This window comes from Chiloscyllium punctatum, chromosome 8 (assembly GCF_047496795.1).
Source record: "Chiloscyllium punctatum isolate Juve2018m chromosome 8, sChiPun1.3, whole genome shotgun sequence".
Lineage (NCBI taxonomy): Eukaryota > Metazoa > Chordata > Chondrichthyes > Orectolobiformes > Hemiscylliidae > Chiloscyllium > Chiloscyllium punctatum.
Window position 1 is genome coordinate 67,699,520 of NC_092746.1, and position 21,744 is coordinate 67,721,263.

At 38.1% G+C, this 21,744-nt stretch overlaps 1 protein-coding gene across 10 annotated transcripts in view; it reads right to left on the reverse strand.

The window, feature by feature from the left end:
* Nucleotides 1–21,744, reverse strand: part of tbc1d5 (TBC1 domain family, member 5) — a 511,825-nt gene that overhangs the window by 127,998 nt on the left and 362,083 nt on the right. For all 10 annotated transcript variants that reach the window (XM_072575721.1, XM_072575720.1, XM_072575718.1 and 7 more), the window contains 2 exons: nucleotides 21,020–21,162; nucleotides 18,775–18,881 (listed from right to left, as the gene is read on the reverse strand). In XM_072575721.1, the coding sequence (XP_072431822.1) occupies nucleotides 18,775–18,881; nucleotides 21,020–21,162 (250 nt within the window). The remainder of the gene's footprint in view (nucleotides 1–18,774; nucleotides 18,882–21,019; nucleotides 21,163–21,744) is intronic.

Below are 21,744 nucleotides of genomic sequence, written 5' to 3' on the forward strand. Positions count from 1 at the left end.
ATGCTCAGCATGCAGAAACAAATATAAATATGCTGTACTAAACGTGGGTGAATTAGCCTATCATAGAGGCATAGAGATATACAGCATGGAAACAGACCTTCGGTCCAACCCGTCCATGCTGACCAGTTGTCCCAACCCAATCTAGTCCCACCTGCCAGCATCGACCCACTGTCAAAATAGAAAAATGTAGCAAATGCATTAATGGTGTAAGATGCAGTAGAATGGGTAGTTTTTAGCTTTGTTGCAGCATATTGGAAATGGTAGTACTGGCTAATAATGACATTGCATGATCAACTGAACAGACATTGGGGAATGCTGGGAAAAAGACACTATTAATCAATTTATCAGAATAAGCAGACAGAAGTAACCAGCAACTGCTGCATCAATAAAGCAGAAACATACCTTAAAGAACTGAAGTTTAACTAGTTTACAGCTTCTGTTCTTTAAGATTCACTGCTCTTACAAAACAATTAATAGTTGTTGTTCTTCCCCAACATTCTCAAGGTTGATCAGCCATTTCTTTTTCTGTTATTGTCACAGAATCTGTAACAAGGTGGTCCATGACTTGTTGCTATGTACATGAGGGTATAAGAAAGACGACTATTCTTCTATATTCTATTGTGATTTTAAAACTCTTCTTTTACACTTGCTAGAATTTATTTTTAAAAAGTCTATGTGATATCTGAAGTATTGGTTCTTGAAATTATTTTTCTATAGTTTAGCATTGCAAGCGTTAACAGTGTTATTATGCATTTCAAAATGGGCAGTATTCCAACAGCAAGAAATTATGTACCTGATGGGTACAAACAAGGTCATTATAATTAGGCTATTAAAAAACATCTGTTATCAAGCTAATGAACTTGATCATTTTTAACAAATAAAACTTGACAAAGAACCTGTAAAATTTTAATTAGTTCACATGTTGCTCCCCAGTATCTTTTAACATTTTCCTACTGGCACACTGATATCAGTAATACATCACAATGAAAATGTGATTAGTTTTTAATGAAATTTAAAAAGGTTAAAAATACTGGCAAAAGATGTCTTAAGAATCGCTTAGAATCTTAGAGCAAAATTAAAGGCTACTTGGTCCGATATGCCTTTGAATAAACTACCCCCAATCTGTCCCACTCTGTTGCTTTATGCCCGTAGCCCTATTATTGTCGCTCCATTAAATATTTAATTCAAGGAGATACTGAATAATTCCCAGTGCCCTTTTAGCCACTGGATTCCAGATCAGGATAACTTGCTGCATAAAAAAAATCTTATCTCACCTCTGGTACTTGGAACAATAACTTGAAATCTGTCATTTGATTTTTGTCTCTTTCTCTCCTGAAAACAATTTATCTTTATTTAACTGTTAAATCCCATGATTCTGTATCCCTCTGTTCAATCTCTCCTTAATCTGCTCAATTTTAAGATAACCCAATCCCCATCATCTTTTGTCTTTCACATAAACACCCCCTTGTTTTTACCACCATTCAAGTACATTACTTCTGCAGATGTCCTTGGTATCCTTCCTAAAACACCATGATCAGCATTTGACAGAATCCACAAGATGAGGCCTAACCAGTTATTTATAAAGTTTAATAGAAGTCTCTTGCTCTTGTATTTTATGCCTCTCTTCATAATCTATCAGTGATCTAGTGGCTTGAGACCCTCTGGGGAAGAGTGACAATAATGTTAGAAGTTTTCTTTAATGTGGAGTGTGCTTCTGAGACTTGGGTCCTGAATCTAAATAAAGGAAACTATGGTGGCATGAGGTGCGAACTGACTATGATAAATTGAAAAACATTACTGAAAGGGATGACAGTGGTTGGGTAATGACAAACATTTAGAGATGAACTGAAGCAATTGTTCATTCCTGTCTAGCACAAAACTAAAATGGGAGAAGTGGGAATTCCTGATGAAGGGCCTATGCCAGAAACGTCGATTCACCTGCTCCTCGGATGCTGCCTGACCAGCTGAGCTTTTTCAGCACCAACTCTTTCAGCAGACAGTTGAAGGTGACTTTTAGACTGCGAGCATCAGCTTGTTTATTTTTAAAAAGTACAAACAAATTGATATTTGTTTACAGGAACTTGTCTGAAAGTTGATTGCAATTGATTCTTGTTCAAAGAACACTGCAGACATTTTAGTTTCAGAGAATCATTACGCTCAAGTATTGGCAGGTGTTTGGGTGTTAACAGGGGCCATCACAAGGAGGCAGGTAACAAAGAAGACAGCTACAAAATGGAGGTTTGATTGCTCCCTGGATATCCTCATGTTATCAACTTTTTAAATTTCAGAGAATAGAATCTCAGTTATTAGAAATAAATATTTTCTGAACTTACTTTAAGCTATTTACATTGACTGATATCTTCAGAAATCAGGCAAGATACAACCTCATGCACCTATGTGACAATGTAGTGTGGAATCCACTTAAGTGAAATGAACAGTTACATCTTATTATTTTTTAAAAAAGTCCTTTATTTATGTCTGTCTGTTTGTCTTTCGCAGACTACGACCTAGAATCAAAGAAGGTTGAGTTTAACTCAATCATTAGATTATCTTGCTGCTTAACTTTGTTCTGTTAAAGTTATTGCATTACTTAAAAAAAATTGTTAATGCTTTTGTTTAAGTTATAAAGTTGGCGCCTGGTGTCGGCTATTCACAAAGTCTGGTTAGGAGTCAATTTTGAGGGTCATTGAATGTATTCCTTTTACTGTGTTGTGAATACAGGGACAGGAAGGCTTGTTTAATTCGGCTGTGTCATAACATAAGTGAAAACAAACACCCCAAAAAAGTTGGGGAACACAAGATCTAGCAAGAGTGAGGAACTGAAGGAAATCAGTATTAGTAGGGAAATGGTGTTGAGGAAATTAATGTAATTAAAGGTGGATAAATCCCCAGGGTTCGATGACCTACATCCCAGAGTAGTTAAGAAAGTGGGTCCAGAAACAGTGAACGCATTTGTGGTTCTCTTCCAAGATTCTGTACATTCTGGAACAGTTTCTACGCATTGGAGGGTAGCCGATGTAACCTCTCTGTTTAAAAAAAAGGAAGTAGAGAGAATACAAGGAAGGACTCAGCTAGTTAACCTAACATCAGTAGTGGGGAAACTGCTGGTCAATTATAAAACAATTAATAGCATATCACTTGGAAAACAGTGACAGGTTTGGACAGAGTGAGCATGGGATTTACGAAGGGAATTTTTGAGGATGTAACTAGATGAGTTGTTAAGATTGGGGGCTGCGGATGCATTTATTTCCACTTTCCAAAGGCTTCTGACAGAGTCCAACATAAGAGATTAGCATATAAAATTAAGAGTGTTTGGATAATGTGCTGACATGGATAGAGGACTGGTTGGCAAATAGGAATACGTGGGTATTTTCTGAGTGCAGGCAGTGTCTGGGGGGTATTGCAGGGATCAGTGATTGGACTCCAATTATTCACATTGTATCAACCATATAGATGAAATAACTAACTACAATATCTCTAAGTTTGTATATGACACACAACTAGGTGGGAAGGTGAGTTGTGAGGAGGATGCACAGATGCTTCAGTGTGATTTGAACAAGTTGAGTGAATGAGTAAATGCAGGGCAGATGCAGTATAATGGGGATAAATGTGAGTTAGTCACATAAATACCTAAAGTAAGGCATTACATTATTTAATGGTGATAGATTAGGAAATGCAATGAGATCTGTATATTCTTGTATATCAGTTGCCGAAGGTCAGCATTCAGATGCATCAAGCAGTGAAGAAGGCAAATGGCATGTAGGCCCTCATGGTGAGATATTTAATTACAGAAACAGGGAGGTCTTGTTTCAGTTCTACAGGACTTTGGTGAGGACCACATTTGGAGAGCTGTGAGAAGTTTTAGTTTCCTTATCTGAGGAATGATGTTCTGGCCATGATGGAAATGCAACAAAGATTTACTAGACTGAATCCTATGATACAGGACTGACATATGAAGAGAAAGTGGTTTGGTTAGGACTATATTCTGTAGTTTAGGAGAATGAGGGGGATCTCACAGAAACCAGTAAAATTCTAACAAACCTAGGAAGGGTAAATGTTGGAAGGACGCTCCCAATGACTGGAGAGTTCAGAATCAGGGGGTATGGTCTAAGACTATTGGGTACGCCATTTAGGACTAAGATGAGGAACAATTGCTTCACCCAGAGTGGTGAGCCTGTAGAATTATCTGTCACAGAAAATGGTTGATACTAAAATATTGAATGTTTTCAAGAATAAGTTAGATATAGACCTTTTGGTTGATCAAAAGCATGGAGACAAAGCAAGAACAGGTCACTGAGGTGGCTGATCAGCAATGATCATATTGAAAGGCGCTCCTATTTTCTATGTTTCTATAAAATCAACTAATACTGCCACCTTCAAGGGTTTCAATGAACAAACTTCCAACTCTGCTCTTGCTCTTGTTCTTATCTGCTGCCTTAAATAAAAATTGTGGACTCTGGGAACAGCATCTGATATTAAATTCCATATACACGACTGGTCAGAACATTGCAAAAGAAGAATGTGTTCCTGAATATTTTTGTGTTGTTCAATTTAGAAAATGATTGATATCTGCAATTATTATACAACAAGACAAAATATTCCATGCAATTAGATGCCTTGGCGTGAAATTGCTGTATTTAACTGATATAAATCACAAATATACAGCCAGTCATTTACAAATATCTGAACTTACCAAATACTATAAACCTTTCAGTCTATTGCCAAACCAATATTTTATCCATATGGTCCACTATTGTTAATTCAATTTATTTAATAATTCAACTATTTTTGTGATGTATTTGTAATTTGTGTTTTAAGCTCCTTATTTTAAAATTTTGGAAAATTCAACCTTTTGGTATGAGAAATCACATTGACATTATAGTAAATTATAGATCTATGTGGGGTTAATTATGGCATTGATTTTAGTGGACATCGGAAATCACAGAATCATAGAATCCCTACAGTATGGAAGCAGGCCATTCAACCCAACAAGCCCACACCAACCCACTCAGACCCACCCCACTACCTGATCCCTGTAACCATATGTTTTTTATGGCTAATCCAAATAACCTGCACAGCCCTGGACACTATTGGCAATTTAGCATGGCTACTTCAATTAACCTGCACATCTTTGGACTGTGGGAAGAAGCTGGAGCACCAGGAGGAAACCTGTGCAGACACAGGGAGAACGTGCAAACTCCACACAGACGGCCGCCCGAAGATGTTATTGGACTTGGATCCTGGTGTTGTGAGGCAGCAGTGCTAAATACTGAGCCACTGTGTTGCCCTTAAATAGGAGCATGACTAGGCCATTTAGATTCTGAAGCGTACCTCTCTATTCAACAGCTCATGGCTGATCCGTCCCAGGCCTCCACACATTGCTGTAAACTACCTATATTTCAAAAATTGGTCTACCTCCTCTTTAATACCTTCAGCGATCTAGCCTCCACAACTCTCTGCTATATAGAATTTCAGACATTCACTATTCGCAGCAGGAGAAAACTCCTTTACATCTCAGTTTCAAATTTATTTCCCTTTTGAATGTCCCCTAGTTTGACAGTAACACGAGAACGGAATAGCCTGTTAATGAGTTTTGATAAGATTTGTTGCTCAGATTGAGGTTCTGATGTAGGTTTGCTTGTTGAGCTGGAAGGTTCATTTCCATGAAAATGAGTTGTCCAGCTCAGCGAGCAAACCTACATCCAGAGTATCCTGTATTGTCACATGCACTCAAATGAATGTTGTGAAAACATCTCAACATCTACCTTGTAAAGCTTCCTCAGAATCTTGTATGTTGCAATAATAAAGGCTTACCCTGTTTAGATGTTCTTGATAAGTCAGTCCCATTATCTGAATAATCAGCTGAGTAAATCACTTTTGAACAGGTTCCAATGTCAATACGTCCTTTCTTAAAAATGGGGACCAAAACCAAACATAACATGCCAGCTGCAACCTGACCAGTAGCCTGTACAGTTGTAGCAAGATTTCCCAGTCTTTAAGCTCAAATCCCCAAACAATAAAGGACAAAATTCCATTTGCCTTCTTATTGCTGTACCTGCATGCTAAAATTTGATATTTCATCCACAAGAAAACCCAGATTCCTCCGGATTTTCAGAGTGTCTTTTCACCTCAATAGTAGTCTGCCTTTTTACTGTTCCTACCAAAGTGCATGACTTCACACTTTCCTAAATTAATCTTGAAAAATATTGTTTTCTGATTATAAGGTGGGGCAAAAATCTCCATCAGATACCCTGGACTAAACCCTCTGACCTTGGGACAGGAGTTTGTGCAATTCACATTTGAACTAAGATTCTCTAAGCTCTCTGGCTGAGACAGACTAGGCAGTATGCAAGGAGAAAGTGAAGACTGCAGATGCTGGAGATCACAGAGTCAAGAGAGTGGTGCTGGAAAAGCACAGCCGATCAGGCAGCATCCGAAGAGTAGGTGAATCAACGTTTCGGGTATAAGCCCTTCATCAGAAATGAGGCTTGTGGGCTGGGGGTTTTAGAGATAAATGGAAGGGGGTGGGGGGGTGGGGAAGGAAGCTGGAAATGTGATAGGTAGATAAACGTGGGGGTGAAAGTGATAGGTCAGAGAGGAGGGTGGAGGGATAGGTGGGAATGAAGATGGACAGGTCAAGACAGCCTAGGGGCAGCTGTCTGGCACAGGGGTTTAGGTTGTAAAGCCAGAGGAAGACCCTGACAAATGCCTCAGCTGAAGACAATGTACACCAGCCTGCAGAGCAAACAACCCAGACATTCTGGAGCCTACAAAATTACAAAACCGTTTAACTCTTCATCAGTTTGCTTAGACAGAGATACTCAACATTCCACACCATTGCACTACATGCAAACCTATTTGTCTTCAATGTGATGGTCTTCACGCTACCAATAAAACTTTTACCTACATCTGCCCAAGAGAAATACTGCACATTCAAAACTATCAAAAAATGATTTACTTTAAATGGAGAACCATTCACACCTCATCTGATAACCAGGAGACCCTGAAAGGAGGAACAACAGCTCAGAAATGGAATTCAGATTTAGCAGGATAAAGGGGGAACCCTGATCTCTAAGGAAGGTTCAATTCAGCGAAAGGGTCGACCAGAGTCGAGATACTCAGCCACAGCCAGTCACACAGTGAATCACAGACTGTAACCACCACAGTAAAAAAAAATGAGCAAACAATCTTTTTGTCATGAAGCTCTATATACCAAAGAGAAGTGACTGAAGCGATGAGAGAGCTGAGATACTGACTGGGGGTAGCGCCAGGGACATCCACCATCGTCCAAGCCAACAGAAGCCACTTCAGGGGTGAACATAAGGTCATCGAGATGCTCTACGCCAACTTAGTTAGACAGGATAGGAAGGGTGGGCTTTGGGGCTGACAGTGCAGGGCACTCCTGGGGAAGGGAAGCAGAATAGGACCCCAGAATTAGCATTTTCTCACTCTCCTCCCTTTCTCATCACCCAGTCATTAACAACACGTTGTAATTTTAAACCCACTATACCAACTTGAGACTGGGGTGCTAGTTAGCTGTCAGATAACTCTTGCCGTTTGATCCACCACATTGGATTTTTAGGGATTCTAGAATTAGGGGGCACAGTTTAAAAATTAGAGCTAAATCATTTCGGAGAGATGTAGAGAAGTACTTTTATACATCAATGATGGCAGATGTCTGGAAGTCTCTTTCACAAATTGTAGTAGATGCTAGATCACTTGTTAATTTTAATTCTGAGACAGATAAATATTTATCAAGCAAAGATATTAAGGGATACAGGCTCAAGGCAGGTATATGGAGTTAGGCCATGGATCAGCTATGATCACACAGAATGGCAGAACAGACTTGAGAGGCTGAATTTCCCAGTCTTGTTTCTACGTTCCCATAAGATTGCTATGAGTGCATCTACTTCATTGGGACCAAAAACATAGGTACTGAGGTTAGATGAAAAGGTCAAAAGTTGAGCATTCTGCACTGAATGATCAACTTCCTGACTTCTCTGCCATCCACAAGGCACAAGTCAAGAGTAAAATGGAATATTCTCCACTTGCCTGGCACACAACTCGAACAACACTTAATAACAACACTATACAGGACATGGCAGGACTTAACTGACACCCAGTTCAACACCTTAAATATTCATGCTCTCCAGCAGTAGCATATCAAGGCTGCAGTTTATACCATTTGTGGAATGCATTGCTTTTAAGTCTGCAACTCAGAAACCAATTTTATCATTCAGGAGGACAGGATAGTAGCAGGTGCATGAGAAAACTACTACCCCAACGTCTTCTTGAAGTTGCAGACTGACTTAGAAATAAAAGGCCGTTGCTCATCATCAATATCTGACCTAACCCAGGGACACTTGCACTGTGAAAGTAACTTGGCAACAAAAACCGCAGCAATCCACGATGGTAGGTGACTACCATCAACTCAACAACAATGAGAGATGAGCAGCAAATGGTGGCTGGCCAGTAATAGCCTTAACCCATCAGTGAATGAACAAAACATTATGCACAGGTGTGAAACAGGTGTTCGAAGAAGGAACAGCATGCAGGATCGCTGAAAAGATGGTGACAGGCACTATGGGCTGTTGGTGAGGTGCAGATAGGTAAAATCAAACCATCTTGAGTTAGATGTAATTTTGTGATTGGATGGTACATGCTGAGTAGTCTTAAGTTTGCAATAGAACATTAACAGCCAATTTAACGTAGTGAATCAAACTCACAGCATAGCTCATTTATGTGTGCTCAACCCAAGGAACCGTATGCAAGGACCCGTTCCACATAAACAAAAGAAATAGGTTCAAGGATTGTGCCTTTTTTGAAGTTATACAGGAGCTTGAGCTTTCTTTATGGCAAAACCTTGGCCAGAGTTGAATTGGCAACCAGTTAGCACATTCTTCTTGTGCACTGAAGTGTTAAGAGGATTTGAAATTTTATGTTCTTGCATTTGTCCTAATGAGTGTCAAGATCAAAAGTTCCAGTTCAGCGATATTCAAGATATGAAACTGAAGAATTGAAAGTGGAATCCTAGGGAGCTGGAGTAACCAGGAGATCTGTAGCATTTGAAATCAGCGGGAAGGAGTTATACAGGTATTGGAGCATTAGGATGAGGCTTTTGGGAGGGATGTAGGATGTTGAGATATCAATATTTGAACAGGATATGTATATCATTAAGTAAGTTGATGCATAACAGCAAGTAATGAGAGTTCGACTGCCTAACAAACATGGCTCAAGGCTCAACAGTGTTTATGAACTGACATGCTTTGTGGCATTTATCAATACTTGGGAAATGATCATCAAGGTGAGATAGTACCGTACTCCTTTATTGTAAAACCCAAATCATCAATGTGGGACTCTATTTGATTGTCACACTAAAATGTTGCTTTCTCAGTGATGATCTGACTGATGGGGTGGAAGGAAAGGGTGCATTTGGTGGCAAGAAATAGAGAAAACTTAAAAAAACAAGAAAATATTTTTTGATTTAAAACAAACTATATGCAAAGCTTTTTAATGACCACCAGGCTTCTCAAATCACTTTACAGTCATTGAAGTAAATCTGAAGTGTAATATCTCTTGTAAAGTAGGAAATGTGACAGCCATCTTATGCACAGCAAATCCTCACTACACTGAGTGAGAATAACTGCTTCATTAGCTTTGTGAAGGATAAGGAATAAATATTGGACAGGATACCAGGGATAACTCCCCTGCTCTTCTTCAGATTGGTATCATAAGATCTATATAACAGCCATCTGAAAGACAACATAACAGCCCCAAAAAACAGCCATCTTAAAGACAGTACATCTAACTACAGCATTTCTTTGTACTGTACTATAATCAATGCAGGTTTTTGTGCTCAAACTCTTGATTAGGACTTGAACTGAGAACCTTGTAAAGAGGGTGCTACCAACTAAGACACAGCCAACACTTTAAATATATTTATATAATGCCCTTTCATTTTTGTTAAATCAATCTGAATATCATAAGACAAATCTATTATTTGGTGCACTTTCCTATGTTGGAATTTAGCAATTTGAATGAATAAGAAAAAATTGCAGCATTTCTTTCAGAGAACAATTTGAGTAATTTGTGGTCGAAGATAATATGCTGAGTAGAAAAGTTATACTTCAAAACAAAAAAAGTGAGCTGAAAGCCTGAGGAAAATATAGAAAAAAAAAGATTAAAATCGGTTCATTTGAAGCAAGCAATTCTTTGCATAATTTACTTGTTTACTTTAGGAACAAATTACTTCAGATGCTGGAATCTGTACTGAAAACAAATGCTGGAGATCACAGCAGGTCAGACAGCATCCATGGAGTCAGAGCAGGCTAACATTGAGTCTAGATGACTCCTCTTCAGCTCTAATGAAGAGTCATCTCGACTCAAAGTTAGCTTACTTGTTTGCTGTTCTAGTTTACACAAGACTAACAGGGTTAAAAACCTGAAATCCTAAAATACTTGACCGTTTCAATTAGATGTCACAATCAAACATTACACAAGTATAAATTACAGTTGCACACGAGTTTTAACATATCACACATTAAAAAAGGTGTGACAGGAGCACTGCAAATAATATAATACAAAAAATTACTTCAAGATTAGATTAGATTCCCTACAGTGTGGAAACAGGCCCTTCGGCCCAACAAGTCCACACCGACCCTCCGAAGAAAAACCCCCCCAGACCCATCCCCCTTCATTTACTCCTAACTAATGGACCTAACATCAGACAAATTCTGTGTTCTGCCTCTGTGTGACATTTGATGACTGTAATTGTAATGGAGATTTGGGGATTCAAGAAAAAGTATACCAAGAATTGACAAAAATTGCAAACAGACTAAGTCCTTGTGCTTTCACTGTAAACAAACCATATACATACCTATAAATTTTCCACTGATGTAAAACATTGTCATAAAGCACAACAGAATATGTAATGATATTATTTCTCAGTAATATTTGTTGAAAATAAACTTTATTCACTGTGGTGTGAATCATTTAGTGCAAAAAGCACTCCAGAATGAATCAAGTACATTTGTGTGTAATAACATGCAGCATGACCAAACTACTATTGGATAAATATTTATACCCTACTTGAATTGGAAACTTTAACCCGAACTTCACCACTGATGATTAACAAATATCATTGTAAAATGACGAAAAACAGATTTTAAGCAACCTCACTCTCGATACTTAAATCCAATTCCCAGTTAGAAATAACATTTATCCAATTGTAGAACAATGAGGCACAATTTTTTAAAGTGTGTCTAGCATTTGGGTCAAGTTATGCTGTCAATGTGCTTAGGTTTTGTAACATACTAATTTCTACATATTTATCCTCTACAGTATTTGATAAACCAAATTACATCTTATTTCCTTCCTGAGAAGCAATACAATAAGTCCCTTCTGTTAAACAATGTACAATTACAGGACATGCTCATTTAAAGTTTGTGCTATTCCTGAGAGTTTAACAGAAAGGAGTTTATATGAAGCATCAGTTCTTAAAGTAATTTGAGATAAAACTGGCATTGGGCTCCAGAGTCACTGTTTAAAAGTAAGAGCCCCCCCCAATTAAACGAGAGATTAGGTGAAAAAAATTTCTCACAGAGAGTTGAGAAACTTTGAAACTCATCCTGAAAATATCGTGAAATTCGAATTATTGAAAATTTTAAGGCGTGGCAGGATGGATTTTTAGTAAATAGGCAGGTAAAAGGTTATTGAGGTACACAGAGTCTGGACTTATGGTTACAATCAGAAAAGCTGTTGTCTTACTAAGTAGCAGAGTAGGGTCAAAGAGCTCATTGGTCTTGTCCTGCTACTTGGTTGTCTGTTCAGCCTTTGTTATGAAGGAACAATGTGATATTTTATAGTATGATTAATTTTTATCATGCTCCATCTAGTGACAGGTGTTATTGATGCAGCTGTACTCCTACAACTGTCTGTGCTGAAAGACATGGGCCACCAGATGGAGCAAGGGACCTCAGTTTGATTTCAGGAGGGAAGCCAACAGCAAAAGGAAGATTATAGACACTGGTTAGAGGAGAGGGAAAGAGACTGCAAACTATGAAGGTGACAGTGGGAGATGTGAGGCGTGGGAGAGATGAGGCATGGGGAACGATGAGGCATGGGGAACGATGAGGCATGGGGAACGATGAGGCATGGGGAACGATGAGGCATGGGGAACGATGAGGCATGGGGAACGATGAGGCATGGGGAACGATGAGGCATGGGGAACGATGAGGCATGGGGAACGATGAGGCATGGGGAACGATGAGGCATGGGGAACGATGAGGCATGGGGAACGATGAGGCATGGGGAACGATGAGGCATGGGGAACGATGAGGCATGGGGAACGATGAGACATGGGGAACGATGAGACATGGGGAACGATGAGACATGGGGAACGATGAGACATGGGGAACGATGAGGCATGGGGAACGATGAGGCATGGGGAACGATGAGGCATGGGGAACGATGAGGCATGGGGAACGATGAGGCATGGGGAACGATGAGGCATGGGGAACGATGAGGCATGGGGAACGATGAGGCATGGGGAACGATGAGGCATGGGGAACGATGAGGCATAGGGAACGATGAGGCATGGGGAACGATGAGGCATGGGGAACATGCGAGAAACAAGGTTGGGCGGAGAGAAAAGTGCCCAGGTAGCAATAAGCCAAGAGGCTCATTCCTGATGAAGGGCTTTTGCCCGAAATGCTGATTTTCCTGCTTCTCAGATGCTGCCTGACCTGCTGTACTTTTCTAGCACCAGTCTAATCTTGACTCTGATCTCCAGGATCTGCAGTGTCCACTTTCGCCCAGATGAGGGTGAGACAATGCAGGGTGGAGCAAACTAGATGGGGAGGTTGGGAAGCAAGGTCAAGGAGGAAGCAAAGGAGGGAGAACGTTTCTGTGAGGCAGACAGTGCAATTTTGGATGCTGATTTCAATGGTAGCAAGTGCTGACAAAACAAAATTTAAAATACTAGCATGTAACAAACTAAAAGCCTCTGAAAGGAAGGAACATTAAGCAGAGCAACTTTAAATGGAGACTTTTCATAGGAAAGCAAACATGAATTATCTGCAAGACCATAAGATGTAGGAGTAGGCCATTCAGCCCATCACGTCTGCTCCTCCATGCAATGAGATCATGACCAGTCCAATAATCTTCAATTCCACGTTGTTGCCTTTTCCCCCATAACCCTGGATTCCCTTACTGATCAAAAAAAATTGTCCATCTCAGCCTTGAATATACTTAATGACACAACCTCAACACCTCTCCGCGCTCAGATATTACAGAGGAACGTCCATTATCAGAAGGGCACGGGCGGGGAATATTTCAGTCGGTTAATCGAATTCGAGATAACTGAATGCTGGCTAACATAGTTTAGCCAATCATCAGGACCTTGCCATCTTGCCGGATAATCTGATATTTGGATAACTAAATGCTGGATAATCCAGATTCCTCTGTACCAAAATTCATGGAGAGAATAAATTCCTCCATATCTCTGTTGTAAATGGGCAGCCTCTTATTCTGAGATTGTGCCCTCTGGTCTAACAGTCTCCCACAAGTGGAAGTAATATTTCCACAACAACCTGGTCAAGCCCCCTAAAAATCTTGTACCTTTCAATAAGTCCATCTGTCATTCCTCTAAATTCTAATGGGTACAGGCCCACTCTATTCAACCTCTCCTCATAAGACAGTTGCTCCATATATGGTATCAGCCTAGTGAACTTTCTCTGGACTGTTTCAAATCCTTGTATATCAGGTTGTCATCCTGAAAATGCCCCCGATCCCAACACTGTTAGTTAGCCAAGATTTTATTCATGTTAACATTTTTGTATATTCACTTGCGAGTGTTGCAGGCTGGCCAGCAATAAACAGTACCAGATAAAGGGATACAAGAGGATGGCAAAATATTAGTCATCTTCAAATCCATGTTAATGACCTGTCCTAGGTGTGGAAGGGGTTAGCATTCAAACAAGTCAATTCATACAGCTGCAACATTAAATTTTCAATAAGAACATAATCTCCTGAATTTGATGAAGGCTTACTACTTTAAGTAGTAAGTAATGAATTTTAAACTTTGGAAAACAAAGAAAATCGAGATATATTAATAGGTGTAATGTACCAGCTGGTAATATCGTACAGGTTGAACTCCAGAGTTCAAGAATAAAACAGCTTACAGTTTTGTTTAGTTGTCCTTTACTAATAGCTAGTTAATGCTGCAATTATTGCATGATTTGGAGGTGTCTGCGTTGGACTGGGGTGTACGAAGTTAAAAATCACACACACACCAGGTTATAGTCCTACAGGTTTATTTGGAAACACTAGCTTTCGGAGCGCTGCTCCTTCATCAGGTGGTTGTGGAGTATAAGATTGTAGGATGCAGAATTTGCAGCACTTCTATGGATTTATGGTAGAATCGTAATTAAGATATAAAATCACATCTAATGTACACAGATTTGTAAATTTAAACAGCAAGAGTAAAAGGGACTACACTGTGTTGTAAGTGCTTCTTCTTATGTATGCAAGCTGATCCTTCATTATCGACTCTGGGAAACCAGTGTACTGACAAAAAAAAAGTTTCTTCAGATTACATGGTTCTGGATTTGCTTTTATTTGAGCCAACAATGTTCCCCAAGTAGAAACAAATGCAGCAATTTCAGGAAAAAGGTAGGTTTCGTATAAAAGCTAGGCCCATAGAAATAGGATCAGGAGTAGGCTGTGTGGCCCATTGATCCTAGTATGCCATTCAGTAAGATCATAGCAGCTCTGACATTCCTCAGTTCACTGTCCTAATTCCCCTACTGATTAAAGCTCCATGTATCTTAGACTTATTACACTAAATCTCTGCCCCAATCACTCTCTCTGACAAGGAGCTCCAAGATTCTCAACACTCAGAAGAAATTCTTCCTCATCGCAGTCTTAAATTGGTGCCCCTTTATCCTGAGACTGTGCCCTCTGGCCCTAGAATCACCCATGAGGGGAAACTTCCTCTCAGCATTTACCCTGTCAAGTGCTTTAAGAATTTTATGTTTCAATGACATGACCTCTCAATTCTTCTAAACTGCAGTGAGTAAAGACCCAACCTGTTTAATCTTTGCTCACAGGACAATCTCTCCACACCAGGCAACATCCTATTGAACCTTCTTTGAACTGCCTGCAATGATATGATATGTTTCCTTAAATAGCATTCCCGATTACCAGCTGCACCTGTGTGCTAGCTTTTTAGCTTATATACAAGTATCCCCTAAGATCCCTGGTATTGCAGCTTTCTCCAGTTTTAAAATCATATTCATGTTCTTTGTTCTTCCTTCCAAAATAAACAACTTCCCATTTTCCCACATTAAACTCCATTTGCCAACATTTTGTCTGCTTACTTAATCTATTACTACCTCTCTGTAAATGGTTTGTATCCCTCTTGCAACCTGCCTTTCCACCTAACTTGTGTCATCTGTAAATTTGGCTACAGTACATTTGCTTCCTTTCTCCAAGTCGTAACTATATTTTGGAAACAGTTGCAGTCACAACACTGATTCCTGTGGGACCCCACTGGTTCAGGGTCATCAACCCTCATTCCCACTCACTGTTTCTTGCCCATGAACCAATTCTCAATCCATGCAAAATATCGTGGATGCTAGAAACATAAAATAAAGTTCTGATGAAATTTAGCAAGTCTGGCAGTCTCTGCAGAGAGAGAGAGAGAGACACACAGTTAACATTCCACGTCTGAGTTGACTCCAGAAGTCTTCAGTACCTCTTCAGTTCTGAACTTGTGCAAGGGTTCCATAGATGACGCTAAGCTGAATGAAAACATCAACTGACCTTAGAAGGAACTAGACAGTAAGGGAGTAAACAAATCTTGGAAGGAAATTGTGAAAAAAAGTGGAATTGAAGTCTCCACTTATCAAGTGTCAGTGTTAAGAAAATGAATTAGTGCAGAAGGCTACAACATATTGTTCAGATAAAAGAGAAAATGGCTTGAGCTGAAAAGAGCAAAACTCCCCCAGTGCAGGTTTATTCATCTCGTATGAATCAAAATGAAATGACAAAATCTGTTATGTACAAAGTGATTAAGGAAGATGATTTTGAAGCTGGTTGTCAATCATACTTCTGTCACAAGCTCAAAGGACCCATTGGAAACGTTTTTCAATCAAAACAGAGGAATAATGAAAAATCCCTGTGGGAATGGAATGATGTGGTTCATGAACTGTGAGGAAAACTACAAGTCCAGGGTGAGGTGGTCATGTGACCACTTCACATGTATTCCATTTATTTTAGAATTTTTGTCCATGTTTACTGATTGGTGTCTAGACAGTTTCAGGTTGTTCATCAGCTCCTCTTTTTAAAATTTAAATTTAAGATATTCCTTATCAGTTTTTAAAGTCTGGACCTGCTGCTTCATGCAGTACACCTCATCTTTTTGTTCTTCAGAATGCAGTGGGGTTCAAACTTGCAATGTTCTTTTCAAGATGAAATTCCAATAATTCACCAGCTTGAGCTTTTGAATCCACATTCAACCAACCGTATGGATTCACCAGTAATTCTGTTTTGTGTTCAAGTCATTTTTCCTGATACTTCATAGAGAGTTCAAATATTTGAAGTGCATAAGGTGCTAATTGAAGATATACCCTGATTGAATTTACTTCTACAACTTTATCATTTAGATGTTTCAAGTGGTTTATTTCCTGTGACGAATGCTCAGGTTTTTGGACATCAATGTGTACCACAGTGTCTCTCAATCTCCTACCCCTTAATCGTTAGTCTCTTAAATTTTGCCAGTTTTCCTCAACTGATATCAATTACCTGAGGGCACTGCTTTAGAGTCAAGGGAAGATCTTTTAGAACTAAGATAAGGAGAAAATTATTTAGCCAAAGAGTGGTAAATCTGGAATGCATTGTCACAGAAGGCTGTGGAAACCAGATCATTGAGTATATTTAAAACAAAGATAGATAAGTTCTTGATTGCCAAAAGGATCAACATTTAGGGAGACAAAGTGGGAAACCAGAATTGAAACACCTAAAAGCCATGATTGAATAGCAGAGCAGACTCAATGGGCCGAGTGGCCTAATTTCTACTCCTATGTCTTATGGTCTTAAATTCCTCACTCTTTTTAGCCATCTGGTTACACTGGATTTCTGGTAATAAGTTTTATTTTCTTCTGTAAAGGCAGACAAAAAGTAATTGCTCAATATCTCTGCCATTTCTACACACACCTTAATAATGACCCCAGTTTCTGTCATACTCACTGAAAATGCCACAGTTGTCGGCCTGTTACCATTAAATTAATAACTACCAAAAAGAATAAGGTTGAATTGTTTACTTAGATTTTACTCCTTATAGAAATATCTCTTAATCTCTATCTTGGACTTCTCTTTGACACAAGAAACAAGATGGGAACTTGCAACATCAAGCATCACTTTGTACTACATTATGTTTCATCATCATTTTTGATGACTTGAAGAAAATCCTTTGCCAGTAACACTTGAATAAGGAAAGTGAGCAGTATATTTCATGATCTTAGTACATCCAAAAGTGTTTTACAATCAATTAATCATGCCATAATGAAATACAATCACTAGTACAACATTGCTAATTAGTAACAGGAATAGCAATACGCCAATGAATACATAACCTGTTGAGTTTGTTGGTTTACCAGAAGTTACTCTGCTTTTGTTCTAATATTACCACAATATTACTTCACAAGATGTGAAAAGGGAAATAGGACCTAGGCTTAATTTCTGACAATGCAGTTCATTACTACACCGAAATGCCATATAATTAAGCGCTTTAAAGTACACGATTTTCTGAGTAACAGGCAACATTACTACCGCTGAGCCAAGATTGACAACTCACTGTCACAAAAATGCCAAACAAATGAGGGCCACCAAAAAGTACACGAACAATTATGGGTATTTCCTAAAAGGTAATTATTTGCATTTACTTATGGTCTCACTCATTTTTATGTAAAACTACATTAGTTAGCTTATGTATTTATTAGCATTTTGCTCTGCAAAATATGATTTGCTAAAAAAAATACACAATCTAAAATGTCTTAACTCCTGGCAAATAACTGATGGCAGTAGGTAATAATCTTCGGTGAACAGACCACAAAGCACAGGCTATTAACCATTCAAAATGGGTGAAAACATTTCCCATTTGAAAAATAAATTTAGCTCATGGGTATAATAAAACAAATATTGACTGCAGTTCAGAGGCTATAATTGATGAATTATTACCCCTCTGGTTACAGATGTGCCCTCAAATGCATAATAATTCAGAACATTTTCTATCATTTATATAAAGGTAGCAAATGACCATGGTTGAACCAAATCATACAGCAGAAAATACAACAGTGTTCTGTTTTTCCATTAATTGACCCATCTTCAAAGAATGCACAACAGATAGAGTTACATATATTCCAATATAGATATTTCTTTGTTTAGGGTTCTTTAAATGCTGAATCTTAACACTAATTTCCTTATTACTTTGAAGTATGTAAGTTTATAATTCTACAATCTGTTGCATTGTACCAAAATGTTCAATCCTAAAAATAGTTGCAACTCTCATGTATGAAATTTGGAATCAGGAATTTGGCATCTTAGTTAACTTCATGAGTAACTTTATTTCATGAGTAATAGACATTTTAATGTTACATAATTTATCGTTTAAAATGAGTGCCTGAAACATCAGAATTTCCGAGAGTATCAATAAGCAGTGTAATCATAAACATTTCTTTTCAATATAAGAACACACCTCAAAGAATATTGTATTACCTTTGGATCCCGTAAGAAGAGTGCTTTCTGAATTAAGGAGTGTACATCATCTACAGATGGATAATGGAGAAGCAATCGAAGGCAGGTTTGATAGTTACTCGCAATTACTAAGGAAGGTTAAAAAAAAACACAAAACAGTATGACAGTTTTATTTAAATAAATATTTATACACACACAAACAGATCTTAAATAACTACAGCTGATGGGAAAATTTAGGAACCAAGAAGAATATTACACTACAAAGGCATTTGTCCATCAATTATGTTTGGCCAGAGAATCAGTGAGACATTCTGCATAATTTCATCACACAAATGTCACTTCAATGACAGAATGTGTTCACCAAGAAATGTTTGAAAAACTAAAATACTTAAAAATAATGCAACTTTTAACAGTAAGAGACAAATCAATGTAATACGGAACCAAATATTAACCCCATGGATCATATACCTTTTTGCAATAATCTCAGGATTATTCAATCCATTTATTTTAGACATTCGGTAAAGTGTCTGACAATGTTTCAGTAATGGAATATGTGCTATGTTAAATCTATTTAAAAAGAGAAATAAATAATATGTATTCTAATTTTATGTATCCTAACCTCTTAACTAACAGTAGTAGTATGCTAGTAGTCAAGGAAAGTCTGGACGTTTAATGATTATGAGCAAAAATCTTGAATGTGATTGAAACAAACAATTATATTTTATAGTGAGAACTACTTCATCATCTTCATTTCCTTTTTGATCCGACAGCTTGTAATTTCATACATCTGGTTTCATTTGTGAAGCACTCGCTTATCATGCTCACTCTTCCATAATACTTTTGTTCTCTTGTGACCATTTACTGTACTTTTTGTGAAAGTCATTAAAGCCAAAAACACATGGTACATTAATAATGCAAGTTAGTGTTATCTGAACAGCAAACTACGTAGCACTGCATCTTTACTGAACTTAAATGATTATAGTTTACTTACGATCTTGACATTTTAAAGCAACATTAATAAAACAGCAATTGAATTGGTCAGGACAATGGTTTGATACTTAATCTACTAAACATCTGGACTCTTTGTAAATAGAAAAAAAAATGCCTCAAGTAATATAATTAAATCAGTAAGATATCAATCTTTAAGGTCTGTTTTCCAGCTCATCCTCCAAGAATGTGTACAAAGCAGTCAAAAGCTATGCTACATTTTTAATGGCTATGATACGGGGCAAAATTATTTGAATTTAGTTGGAATTATGTTTCAGTCACAAGGTGGCAGGCTTCCACATACCAAAGTGTGTGTTTTAATATACCCAATATTCTTACTGTTTCAAATTTGAGTATACAATATTAACCTTTTGGATCCAGTGGCATGGCATTGACTGCTGTCTTATATAGTTGTAAGTTCTTACTTTTAAATATGCTTTAACTTTAGCATAATAAGATTCAATAATAATATCCCGTGTGGCCTGACCTCGATATTCATGCCTTTTGCTTGTGCCACTCAAACTTTTCCAAAGATGAACCAGTAAGACAATGATTAAGATCAGGCATCATATGAATCAGTAAGATGCTTTGTTCGAAAGTGATGTGAACATTTAGAATATCTGCTGGGTATGGACTCTTAATTCAATCAGCCCAACTTATCTTTGCATTATAATATATAGTAAAGCACCTTTCTCAACATGAGTGGGCCAAATAACTTGAACAAAACAGTCTTCCGGTATTTCTAACCATTCTGTCTCATTGAAAGGCCTTAAAGATTTCCATTTGAAGCACCTTGCCTTATATGCAGCCTCAAAGGTACCTGATATTTTAAAAATTCTGTCAATTCATAGCCAAAAAGGAAGCTGTTCTAGATACTTGCTGTCTAATCCCAGAAGTACAGACTTCTAAATAAAATGAGAGATCTTCATTGACTACAAGGCAAACTGTTAATGTTCACACCGTTGGGAAACAAGATTGTTAGTATATTATTAATCATCTCAGTCTTCACTTGTAAATTGTAAAAGTACACACTGGTGTGGAAAACCTCACTTAAAGAGTAAGTAATGACCCCCAATTTTTTTCTGTAGTGGTCAAAAACTCAAAACTAGACAAATTATGTTCCAACATAATGCAATATCAATTCAAATTAATTACATAGTACTTTTTATAAAAAAAAGTACCTTTGTGTTTTTTTTAATCTCAACATAAAGTGAGACCTTTTAAAGAAAATCTTTGAATCTAAGCAATAAGAATGTAACTTATGTATGCATATACTTACAAATATCTCTTATGTATAGCAGCATTGCAACAAAAATATAGTCAACTAAATCCAGAGTAACACTGTCAGCAAACAAAGTATCCCAGATCACCAAGAGATCCTGAAGAGGAAATTCTCGTCCAAACAAAAGTCTGACCCAACGACTGCAAGAATGAAACAGACATAATGTGTTATTACAAATACATGATTTAACAATCTTACAAACAATTTTGTAATTAAATCAGTTCAGATTTTGTTGCAATATTCATGGAATTGAACTACATAAAAGAAAGGAGCTTCAACAATTACCCTCCGTAAAATCCATGACAGCTACACAGAATTCTTGAATATTCACTGCATAACTCATTTGCTATTTCTGGTGCTGGGAAGCATAGGTATGAATTGGATAGTGAAATTTTGGATTTAAACTGTCCAGTTTTCAGGCCTATTTTTACAGAAAATAAATTGACACCATCCTCCCTTGTACTAATTCAGGTGGCTGAAGCTTTTAGCTGACAGAGGATGATGATAGAACATAGAAGAATACAGTGCAGTACAGGCCCTTTGGCCCTCGATATTGCGCCGATCCAAGCCCACCTAACCTACACTAGCCCACTATCCTCCATATGCCTATCCAATGCCCATAAAGAGGGAGAGTCCACCACTGCTACTGGCAGGGCATTCCATGAACTCTCGACTCGCTGAGTAAAGAATCTACTCCTAACATCTGTCCTATACCTACCACC